Source organism: Terrapene carolina, unplaced genomic scaffold (assembly GCF_002925995.2).
Source record: "Terrapene carolina triunguis isolate 2854851 unplaced genomic scaffold, T_m_triunguis-2.0 Scaffold58, whole genome shotgun sequence".
NCBI classification, from domain to species: Eukaryota; Metazoa; Chordata; order Testudines; family Emydidae; genus Terrapene; species Terrapene triunguis.
In genome coordinates this window covers 35,136,194-35,148,494 of record NW_020664409.1, presented here as the reverse complement: position 1 = coordinate 35,148,494, position 12,301 = coordinate 35,136,194, and the positions used below count along the sequence as shown (strand labels likewise).

The 12,301-nt window shown below is 37.1% G+C and overlaps 1 protein-coding gene across 1 annotated transcript in view; it reads right to left on the bottom strand.

Annotated features, from left to right (window-relative positions):
- The window catches only part of RBBP8 (RB binding protein 8, endonuclease), a 57,269-nt gene extending 45,659 nt beyond the window's left edge, over positions 1–11,610 (bottom strand). Inside the window, exons 1-3 of the mRNA XM_029913878.1 lie at positions 11,273–11,610; positions 9,426–9,654; positions 2,303–2,345 (exon numbers count right to left, since the gene is read on the bottom strand). Of these exons, the coding sequence (XP_029769738.1) occupies positions 2,303–2,345; positions 9,426–9,537 (155 nt within the window). The 5' untranslated portion in view covers positions 9,538–9,654; positions 11,273–11,610. The remainder of the gene's footprint in view (positions 1–2,302; positions 2,346–9,425; positions 9,655–11,272) is intronic.
- Between the last annotated feature and the right edge of the window lie 691 nt (positions 11,611–12,301).

Below are 12,301 nucleotides of genomic sequence, written 5' to 3'. Positions count from 1 at the left end.
TGCTGAGGATGCTGGGGGAAGGATGGGCAGGCTGCAGATGTGGGAGCTTGAGGATAATATGTCCCTCATCTTGTGCTGCTGTCCTGCCTTTTCCTTCAATGCCACTGCTAACTCCTCCTAGCTGCCCTTTTCAGGTCCTGATCCAGCAGAGGGAATGGCAAGAGAGGCAGCAGGCAGATGACTACTCAGCAGGTGCCAAATTGACACCAGGTGGCCAAAACATAGGACAGCAGCTCCGATGGATGTGCAAGAACCCAGCTAAGAAAAGGGAATGTGTGACAAAACTGAAATGCCTGACATTTGGCAGCATGAGGTTAATGACAACTAGAGAATATAAGTGGGGTGTGTTTAGCCAGAATATGCACACAACACTAAAATTTTGTAGGAACTGCAAACACCAGTGAGGACAGACAAAATGCACAGGGGCCTATAGCCAAAAATCAAACTTAATTTAATTTGGAAAAATGCAAGCTAATGAATCTGGGGAAATACAAATCAAGTAACAAATTTAATAGATGGCAAATACCTGAAAAGTAGTAGTTCTGAAAGTGGACAGCAAGTTAAGCAGGATTTCGCAATGCAATAGGACAGCACAAAAGATATACATATACATGTAAAGATTTCACACCACAGAAAAGGGAAGTAATAATTCCATACTATAGGGCTTTGGTGCACAGGTGCCGTGGAAATCTGCCTTGATCTCCAAGACCCTCACTATCATAATGATACATACATTGGAGGAAGTCATAAAAGAGCCACCAGAAAGATGACACCTCTGGGAGTTATTGTACAAATAAATACATACCTGGAAGACTAATAAAGATACTAAAGAGTATATTTGGACAATGTTGGGGAGGGCTCATATCTGTAAAAAAGTATTTGAAAGGTGCAACTACAAAGGAAGGAGAGGAATTATTTATTCAAAATGGCATAACTAGGAAAAATGCAGTGGCTGAAATTAACAATGGGAAAACTAGTTAACATAAGTACACATTCATAAAGGTATAATTTGTTTTAGAAGAGCACAAAGAAACAGAATACAGAAAACTATGTTAAGAGTATTATGGTTGCATATTTAAAAATAAAGAATGTATATTTTGACCATATTGCACATAGGGAGTATTTTGATTACTGGTTAGAATAGTATAACTTAACTTCTTTAGTGTGTTTAATGCAATTAAGTCCCCTCCCCCCGCAAAATGGAAAGAAAACTATAAAATACATCAAAGACATTTTTTCATATAGCAAACATTAGTATACACTACTTATAATGCAGTCAAGTTCTTGAAATTTTCATTTTTCCTTTCCTGAAATCTGGAGTTAACATTTGCAAACATAATGTTGAATTAACATAGGATTTGGCATTTAACTGAATTATAGAATCTGGAGTGAGAACTAAAAATAAGCTGTTTTAATTTTGTAAACACAGTACATGGATTTTACTATGTTTACTTCTATTATCTAGGTTAAAATACACATTTTTTAGTTCATGTGTCTAATAAGCTATGTTCAATATTGTTAAAAAAGAGGAAAAAATAAATTTTGCACAGCACAGAGGTGCATAAACCTTCAGGCTAGGGATGTAAAAGGTTAACTAGTTAACCGGTAGGCATTAGTCCTCCAGGTTAACCCGCCTTAACTGTTAACCCCGGGCCAGCCAGCCAGCTGGTCCCAGTTGCCCCGCACTGGCAGGCCGCACAACCCCCAGCTGTGCCACCCGGCCTGAGGGGCCCCAGCTGCACTGGCAGATCGCCTCCAGCCGCTTAACCATTTAAACATATTTTTAAATGTTTAAACGGTTAACTTTTTAAACAGTATTTACATCTCTACTTCAGGCTGGAGTTCTTTATACAAATCACTATGACCCAGCTTAGGGGAGGCAGCATTTAAAGGTAAACTGCTAAGCTAAAATTTTTTTAAAATATGGTTATGCCACTTGCTGCTCCTTTATAATGTACAGAAGCGACTTCACCTTAAAAAAAGGTTTCCTACTTATTTTTTTTTATATTTGAATTATCAACATCCTTGATGAGCACCCTAGAAATACCATAGAAGACTGCATCACCAACCACTCATGCAGGCAATGGAGAACTGGAGTTCAGGTTATAGATCCTGCAAATGTTTATACATGTATATTACTGACTTCAACATTGCTACTCATATGAGTCAAGTTATGCACATGGGTGTCTGCAGGATCAGGCCTCGAGTCCTCAACTCATCATGTAGGAATTACAGTTTATTAACTATATTAAAATTTTCCTCCTAGAAATTATATCTGTCTGGCATATGAATAGGTACTTACAAACACCTTTCCTTTTTCAGTTTGGATATTTTCAACTGTAATCCTGGAAAGTGAAAAGAAAAAAAAAAAAACACGGATTATCTTTTGACTCATTTTAAAACAACTGTATAGCTGAACTGTCCTTTCAGTTATGAATGATTTTTAAAGCTTTCATAACATTTAACCACTCCCTTTTCTCTTGTCCACAGGTAATTTATAACTCATTCTAAAATTGGCCCATCGGATAGGAGGCAGCATTGTTGTTTGCAAAGCCCTACTTTGGAAATAGCCTCAGTTTCCATTTTTCCATTCCAGGGGGTTCTAGTCACATGAGGGATGTGATTTATTCAGGTGTATGTGATGCAAAAGTCATTTGGTTCCATGAGTGTTTCCTGGTGTCAATCTCTATGGAAATATGCTTGCCTGCAATCTGTGAAAGAGAAAAAAATGCTGCAACATAACTAGTGGAGGAGGAAAGTAGTGGCTCCTGGACTAAGAGGGGTAGGGCCTACTTGGACCTTGCCATGATATCTGAATTAGTTCTTGGCTGAGTTCAGGAACAGCTATGAAGATCCCATTATTGGCTATCTCAGGATCCTTAATAAATAACACCTGCTTCCCTTTTAAGTTAATATAGAAATTTCTCCTTTGTAAAAAATATACTTCACCTCTACTATGCTGTAAAAGTAGGGGGTATTGTGTATTATTCATATAAACAATTTCTTGGACTTTGCAGACATGGAGTAGTACACAGTACTAAGTGGATATATAAAGTTGTAGAAAAGATTTCTGACATTAATTTTCAAATATTACAGTATCCAGTCATGTAATTAAGGACAGAATCATGGATACACACAAAGCAGCAATGTTAAGGGACCATCGCTTAAGGTTCCTAAGTCCACAAGGAGGGCACGCTTCTGGGGCTACTACTATTCTCCCAGCAATAATGGAGCCATGCTGCTGGGGACTCCTCAGGCTGAAGCTTCCCAGAAAGCCTCTTTAAGATGATTTGAGGAATGATGCACATCATTCTGTGCCTTCCTCACTCTTTTCCTATTCAGTCATCCATGTCCTGCAGAGGATCTGAGACATCTACTCTGTGTAGGAGAGGGAAGATTCACACATGTAGGGGACCCTCCAAATGTAACTGTTGGGGATAATCAGATGCTAAGTACATGACAAAGAAAATTAAGAATGGGAAAATAAAACATGTGAAGCCAATGAATAAGGAAATTTCCTCCCCACCCAATGCCTTCTTCAAACATACTACCAAAAAAAGACTAACCAGTTTTATTCAGATTTTAAAAAACGTTTGAACTAAAAATATCGGTGCCAGCATGCCATTCACAAAAAAGGATATTCTTTAACTTTATAATCTCATGAAATCCTTATTAAGAAAGTGTTGACACAGTAACGACATAACATAACATAAAAACGACATAACAAAAACACAAATAAAAACTGTGACCTTGCTTGGAGAAGTAGAGGTTGGGATTGTCGAGAAGTTTCCTCCCCCCCCACCTGGAATAGCTGAATAAGAAAGTTTACTTGCTGACATATATGCTAGTCTTTATTCTGGCAAACCTTCCAGTATTCAGGCTTCCACTTGGAAAGTAATAGTCAAGACAAAGATTCACTGAATACACACTATAGACTGTTACAAGATGATGAGGTAACAACGAGAGAGAAAATGCATGGAGACTACTTCAAAAGAAAGTTCTTGGGACATAGGTAAAGACTTCTCTTATCTCATAAGCACTCAACACCTGTGAGACTTTATGTTCTGTCACGCAGCACAGAAAGAGGGTTTACTTATTTATTTTTTAAAGTGGTTGCTATTCATAAAGTCAGTTAGACATCGGCAATTAGAACCCCTATAAAGTGTGCTTTAATCCTACTCCACACCCATCGGAAGGAATGAGCACAACAATGTGGCTCCTGTATGAACAGGTAGTCTGTTCAGCAAAGTATTTAAGATTGTAACATTGGCAACCTGAGCCGCCAACTGAAGAGGCAGTGCTCAAAAGGCCAAGTACTATGCTACAAGTAACACTATCTCCCCTCTCACCTGAATTCAGCAAGAACTAAACTGGTTACTTAAAAGGGTTTTTTTTTAAGTCAAATGACTACAATGAGAAGGCAGGAATCCAGTTTGTTACATTTATCTGAGAGTGTAGAATTACTAACGTTACCCATAATCTCTTCCTTTTTGTCTTTCAGGGTACCAGGAAGCTTTGACCAAACTAATTAATAGGATTATGCTTGTGTTTCCAAAAAAGTTTTTTGTTTCCAGTATTCAACATATAGCAAACCAAATATTTGTCTAAAGTGGAAAAAAATCCTCAATTTAATCACAACCACTTAGTTTCTCCTTTCCAGATACCTTCTTGAGAAGCAGGTGGACGATTTGGTGCAGGGCATCTATTGCTGGGATGTTAGGCTTTAACTGTTTTAAGGTGTGCAATATGTAGGTGACTTGATGAATATTTATTAAAGCTCTTTATATGTTTTAAATCTATTTTTTAAATCAAACATTTAATATAAATACACAACATTCAACATTTAAAATGTAATGTTATGAGACTTGTAACTAGGCTACATTATGCATATATGTAATATTTTTCATTAAGGATTGTGACTTATTTATACCTTAATGGTTATCATACCTACAGGAATTTCAGCATTTTAATTTCTTGACCTGTGTACTTAAGTTTTCAGTATTAACATTGCATTAGCATATGGCTTGGCATCTAACTCCACTGTCTGAGGAAAAAAAATGAAATGGAAATAGTTAAGAGAAACCAGAAAAAAAGTTATAGTAGTTCATTCAAATGTATGCGGTTTTACATTCAAACAAATGTATTTGAACTAAAGTTCTTGGAATGTGAAATGCAGTTTTCTCTTATGGGACTAGTGTGTTCTGGGGCTTCTATCTGAGGCTGATTGGGTTATAATTGGCTGATTGGGCTATAATTATATTATGCAGATGCCTGTCCAGAAACAATTGTACTGAGACCACATATGTCATATGGTGACAATTTCTGATCTTTACTAACATTGATTGTGTTTTAAACAGTGACCTAATAGGGAAAAGGTTCCAAATTCCATTATACATACAGTTTCCTAATAGCACCTTTTTCTTATCCTAAAAAGCCAAGCATTTTAAGTAACAGGATGTAATAGAATGGAGTGTGGCCCACAATCTTCATCATTGTGGTAAATGCCTTCTCTCTTGCTTTCTCTCATATATTACAGTTACCCTTCCACATGAGAAAACAGGTGATAGCTGAAAACTTTTTGAAGACTTCCATGTGTCTTATGTTATCTTAAAATGACGTATGGAAGACATCCAGTGTAAAGGTTTCAGAGTGGTAGTCGTGGTAGTCTGTATCAGCAAAAACAACGAGGAGTCCTTGTGGCACCTTAGAGATTAACAAATGTATTTGGACATAAGCTTTCGTGGGCTAGAACCCACTTCATCAAATGCATGGAGTGGAAAAATACAGGAGCAGGTATAAATACAGGAAAAGATGTGATTTGCCTTACCAAGTGTGAGGTCAGTCTAATGAGACAATTCAATTGAAAGCAGGATACCAAGGGAGGAAAAATAACTTTTGAAGTGGTAATGAGAGTGCCCATTTCAGACAGCTGACAAGAAGGTGAGAGTAACAGTAGGGGGAAATCAGTATTGGGGCAATTAGGTTTAGGTTTTGTAATGACCCAACCACTCCCAGTCTTTATTCAGGCCTAATCTGATGGTGTCCAGTTTGCAAATTAATTCCAGTTCTGCAGTTTCATTACTTATCACTTTACTATGTAATTTTAAAAGTTATATTTCTAATAATCTTTCATTATTCTACTGAAGTTGCTAAATTTTGCAAGACAAATTTTTGAAAATACTACTAAAGATATCAAAAATATCTTTTATGAGGCACCTAAGAAACAGAAAATTTACTCTGAATGGATGAGAGAATAAGTTAATGCTGAAGGTAAGGATATAATGCAGTAGTGATGAGCATGAAGATATCAATTTCAATATAATTTTATTTACTTTTTCCATAGTCTTCAACCTTCACATCTCCTGTAGGGATCCTTCAATGCAAAAATGTGTTTTATTTTTCATGATCCTATCTGTCCTAAGACTCACATCTTCTTTATCACAGTCTCCTGTTTTTCTATGGGTGTAATGGGGCAGAACTGGATTATTTATTTTATTGTTCTACAAAAACCTCCTTCTGTTTGTTCAATGTGTTACAGGTATATTTGTTTCCTCTAGTATGCAGCTTCAGATTTAGTTTTAAAGGTTATGCTCAGATACAAAGTTGATGAGGGACAAATCCTACACCTACTTAGAGACTATTCATATCACGTATCTAATTTGTAATTAGTATGTAAGTACTAATATCTGTAGAGGGATCTGGACTCTTCACAAATATTAGTATTAGATAATATCCTGTGTAAAGTAGGATAGAATTAATTACCATAAACATTTCACAAATGGGAAACAGAGGCACAGATTTATTGACCGATTTTCAGAAGTACTGAGCACCACAAATTCCACTGAAGTCAATAGGAACTAAAGGTGCACAGCCCGTTTGATAATTAGGCTTTGCTCAAGGTCACACAGGAAGTTTGTGGCAGAAACTACTAGCTATTTTGTCAGCAGAGAAGCAGCTTTTCAAAGGTGAATAAATTGTCCTGATAAAAAAATGAAAAAGCCTCCATTTATCCTCTAAATGGAAAGTACAGAAGCTGGAAAATTACATTTGTTAAAAAATAGCTGTTTTTCATTTAGTGTGATAAAGCACACAATGAGAGTGCATACACATTTTTTTCTCCAATGTACTAAAAAAAAATCCAACATAACCAATTTAAAGCATTCTAAAAAAATTACAACTTTTATAAAATTTCAGGAGTTATAACTAATGTTAACTTGCAAATCCCTAGAAAGCAGAATTTGTAACAGAAATAACAGTCCTCTGATAGTCAGAACAAGCACACACAAAGTACTTCACTTCTTGAGCAAACACTCCATTTCTCCTAAACATAACCATATGTAATATTTTTTTGCTGACATCTAGATTTGAAACTCATGAATCAATTTTAATTCTTATTTATAGACTTCAGAAACAAGCAAAGTCCAGGCAAGTCTGTGTTTGATGTGTCTTAAATATTCTCTTCTCCCTACCTTTTGAAAAAATTAACTATCCTTCAGGCATGTCTTTGATGTTATCATGGAAGATCTAATTTTACCCAACACGGTGGGACACACTACCAAAGGGCTAGGCATGAAAAAGTTTGCCTAGTGGCAAAATTACCTGGCCCCGCCCAATACACGTTTTAAAAAGAACATGCAAATGTATAAAAAAAACCCAAACTTTAGAAATATGCACTGAATGTCACAAATAACTACAGAAAGGGGCATTCAACACTACCCATAAGTCTTAGTTTTTTTGTTTTTCAGGTTCATGTTTAGACATGCCATGGATTGCCAAATCCCACACTGATGCTCCAACATATGATCTGCTGATGACATCACATCCACTACTGAAACCCAGCTGAAGATTGAATCAAATCAAACAGAGTAAAGACAATATTTTAAGAAATAAACACAATGTTGTAGTTTTTCAGGACATTCTATAAACTTATTTTATCTCTCAGGATACAAACTAAGTTTTTTTTTTTTTTTTTTTAAAGTAACCAGAATGCAATTGGTTGGTAAATCTTTTTCTTTTAATTAATGTCAAATTAATTTCCTTTTAGCGAACAACAAATTAACAAATGTTTTTGACCATGTACACAAACCCTCAAGGTTCAACCTTGCAAGTTGCTGAGTGGAATCAAACATCCCACTGAAATTAGTGGGAGTTATGAGGGCAGCTGCATCTTATAAGATTGGGCCATTAGGTATCTGAAAACTATGGAGGCCTGATTGCAGGATCAGTCCTTAGACAGATCCCTGTATGCGATTTGAAATAAGTGAGACTCCACATAGGTGGAACCATCTGCCTATGAGGATCTAATTAAACAACTGGGGCCTACATTAATTCCTAATAAGTCATCTGCTTCTCTTCCAAAGTGATTTGTATAATCTTTAATGTAAAACAATGCATTTTTTGAAGTTCAAGTCAAATGCTGTTCTAAATCAGTTCAAAAGAACTAATCATGCATTAACAACTATTCATGTGATTTATGGTTTGAGAGACCAGGTTTTAAGTTTGGACCACATATTTTTAGAAAGAGAAAAAACACACACATGTGAATCGTTTAAAGAAATATGATAAAATATAAAAAGTATATGCTGTGATAATTCCTCTCGTTTTCTGATGTTTTTTAATTCTCCCCAACACTCAAGAATACAGATGTACAATGCCTTCTACGAGCCATAATCATGGTACAACCAGTAGCACAAAGGCTGAAAAATATAATGCAAGAATAAATAGCTTCTATTATAAATTTCATTGTGAATATTTAAAACTAGAGGCATTACCACTTGGCATTTTCTCACGTCAGAACTACTAGTGTTAATATATATATATACACACAGTACATTGGTTTTATGTATCTGAAGAGGTAAGAAGTAAAAAAAGGAGGAAAAAAAACATTGGGCTTGGTAACTTGTTTTTCCTTTAAAAATAGTGACTTTCAACTATGAAGCATTATTAGCAAAATAGCACTAAATGCCTCCAAAGCAACTGTAACTGTCAGTTCAGGTTAAGTAACTTTACTTGGTAGATTTATGAGCTCATTTATAGAGTTTGATTGCTTAGGTTCCAACCCTGCAAGAATTTTCAGATTTTAAAGCCAAAAGAGACCATTGTGATCATCCAATCTGACCTCCTGCATAACACAAGCCATCGTAGTCAGAGAAGTTTTGTACTGGCTCACCTGCAAGATTGGAGCCTTAGAGTTAACTCTTTTACTTCTAAAATCAAGCACAGCTGCTACAAATAGCCTCCTAATCTAACCGTAAACAAAGTTTCTTCATACTAACAGTTACCATTTTACAGGATAGCATAGCACAGGAAGGGACTTCTGGGTCATCAAGTCCAGTCCCCTGCTATCGCAGGCAACCCCTTCATATAATCCTGTTCATATATAAATCAAACTCCATCAACATACAGCATCAGTTGGAATAATTTACCTTGTACTTCTTTATCATGACATTCTTTTAGTTTGGACCACAGATCCTTGAAGATGTCCCCAGTAGATTCAGCAGAGCTAGGGCTTCCACAACTTCCTCCAGAAGCATTCATTTTGTCTTTTCCAATGTAACTTTTTTTGCTTATCTTATCTATGGTACTTGTTCACTCTATCTTTTTTAGTTTTAAATTACATGGCTATGAAGTTTGTTTCTGAAGACAGCTGCATGCCTGTAATGACAGATTGACAACATTTACATTTGCATGTATCAGAGTATGACTTGCAGCCATGGATGAAATACAAAGCCCACTGCCTGTCATTGTCAAGTTGTGCTTATTTAATGACAATCATTCACCTTAAAAGCTTGTTAAGTTCTAATTATCTTGCCGAAAGCTAAAAACCATTGTATAATAAAAGCTGTTATTTAAAAAAAAAAAAGCTACCAAATTCAAATTAGACAATGGATTTTAAGGATCGTTCACTTTTTCCATGTTTGAAAACATTTTAATCTAATTCCTGATTACCAAAATTACTTTATGATTCACACATTTTACAATTTGAAAATGCTTCAATACAATTTTGTAAAAGGGGCCAACTGGGTAAAAAAACCCACAGGGTGTGCACATGTATTTCTTTATGCATATAATTCTAGATACAGGCCAAGAATGCTCATTCCTAAAGGAGGAAATCAGATGAAGAGGAACACTAAGGTTCCCCTGGTAGTTTTCCTCTAAATTCTGCCACCAGGAACAGGATTGTCTCATCACAGAAGAATAGGAGATTGGTCCCAGAACTTGCAGATCCCCCAAAATCCATGAGGATCTTGGGATCCATCAAAGTCACAGGGTCCTGTGTCTCTGCATTGAATCAGATTCCTCTCAGACTCCAGCAATATGACTCAGATGGAGTCACACTGCAAGGAAATTCCCCACCTACTGCTGCTCCTGCTGCCTTATGAGGGGTTCCACAGTGCAGAGGATCTCCTCAGGTAATCTAAGAGGAAGCAAGGTGCTGTGGTTAGGGCACTGCATTGGAACTCAGAACTGGATTAATTCCTGGTGCTGACACAGATGTGTGACATTGGAAAAGCCATGCAATCTGTCCCTCAGTTGTCAAACTGTGGTTAATTATCTTTCCTCTCTCCCAGCCGCTTTACATTGTAAACTTTTGGGGTCAGGGACTGTTTCTTCTTATATGCTTGCACAGTACCTACCCACAATTGGTCCTGATCTTGGTTATTATTGTTCTGTAGTACAAATAATAAATAAGTACATGAATAATCCCCCAGCCCTTTTGAGTTATTCTTAAACAACCATTCTGACTGAGCATGCTAGAGACTGACTTTTAAGACCTGCAGTTGGAAGGGCTCCCTGAGTTTCTGAGGTAAAATGCAAAGTTTCTCCTCATACCCAGCAAGACCTAGGAGTAACCAAGCAGCTGTACTTCCTAACGTACAAGTCCATGAGCTACCTAAACATATGTATTGAGGCTGCAACTTCTCTCACAAACAATAGGAATACCTGGCTCCAAGTCTTTCCTCTATCACATACTTCCTGTATGACTTTGGGCAAGCCACTTAACCTCTCTGTGCCTCACTTCCCCATCACTAAAATGGGATATTAGTACTTCTTTATCTTACAGCAGTGTTTGAGGATAAATACATATAAAAGAGACTGTGTGGAGGCTCAAAATGTGCACCTTACATAAAACAGACATCAGACAGCCCCAAATATGCTTGAATCTGCTTTGCCTCTTGGAGATTGAATTATGTGACTTATTGCACTGGCTATAAGTTTCAAGTTAGCGAAGGTTCTCATATTAAACACAACTCAACAGAAAACAAGTTACCTTTTGGAATTAGGGATAACTACTGGTCACCAACTGAAGTCGTGATAGAGGTCTCCATACATCTTCACAGGTGAAATGCGTCACTTTGAGCCATCATACAATGCTTCTTTGTGGAACCCATTGCCTAATAACATTAGGAATGTCTTTTAGACATTTGTTTTCATTAGCTTTTAAATAGAGCTGCCTGAGAAATCACCTCTCTCTCTATGAGCAGTCAGGACAATGGAGATCAGATGATGCGCCCTTGCTTACAGACTTAGATTTGAACATCTAGGGTCTGTCATTTTCAGTTGGAGGGCATGTGATTCTAGAATTTTCTTCCACTTTTGGGGATTGTCTCTAAGGTTTTCCTGCACAAGTTTCCCACAAAATTTATCTTCAGTGGTACATAATGCTGAAATTAAAAGAAAAAAAGTAGTGGAATTGTCCTAAGCTCCATCAGCTTTGTGACCCCAAAACGAGATGCAACTCATGGCAAATGTTCAACACATGATCATGCATACTCTGCTTACTCTTCTGCCTCTAGCAGTCAGTGTTCAGAAATATCCCTGGACAAGACTGGGCAGCTGCATAATCACAATGGGCACATGATAAAAATGAAAAAAGCGGAGTCTGGATATTAAGAACTGATTCTAAAACAGCCTTCATGGCTCTGAAAAAGAGCTTGAAACACTGAACTGAAGGTATATGAATGCATGACTGCCTCCCAGCAGAGGGAGGAGCAGAAGGAGAAAGCTGCCTGATGCCAGTCACTGCTCTAAAGAAGAAAAGACCTGCTGCTTGGGGTAGGCTTGGATGCCCCACTGTGTTTGCAGAATTGGCTCCCTGGACCTCACATGTGGTTGGGTTCCAACCCTTTCCTCTAGCCCATTGGCTTTATAGCTCAAATTGGGATAATACCAATGCTTTTTCTTCCCTAAACACTATCCATTTTGGCATCAAAATGAGAGGTCTTTCCCAGTACACTGCGCAGGATTTTGTAAGATACTGTCCATCTCTTCTTACATGTTTTCATCAACAGTAGCAGCT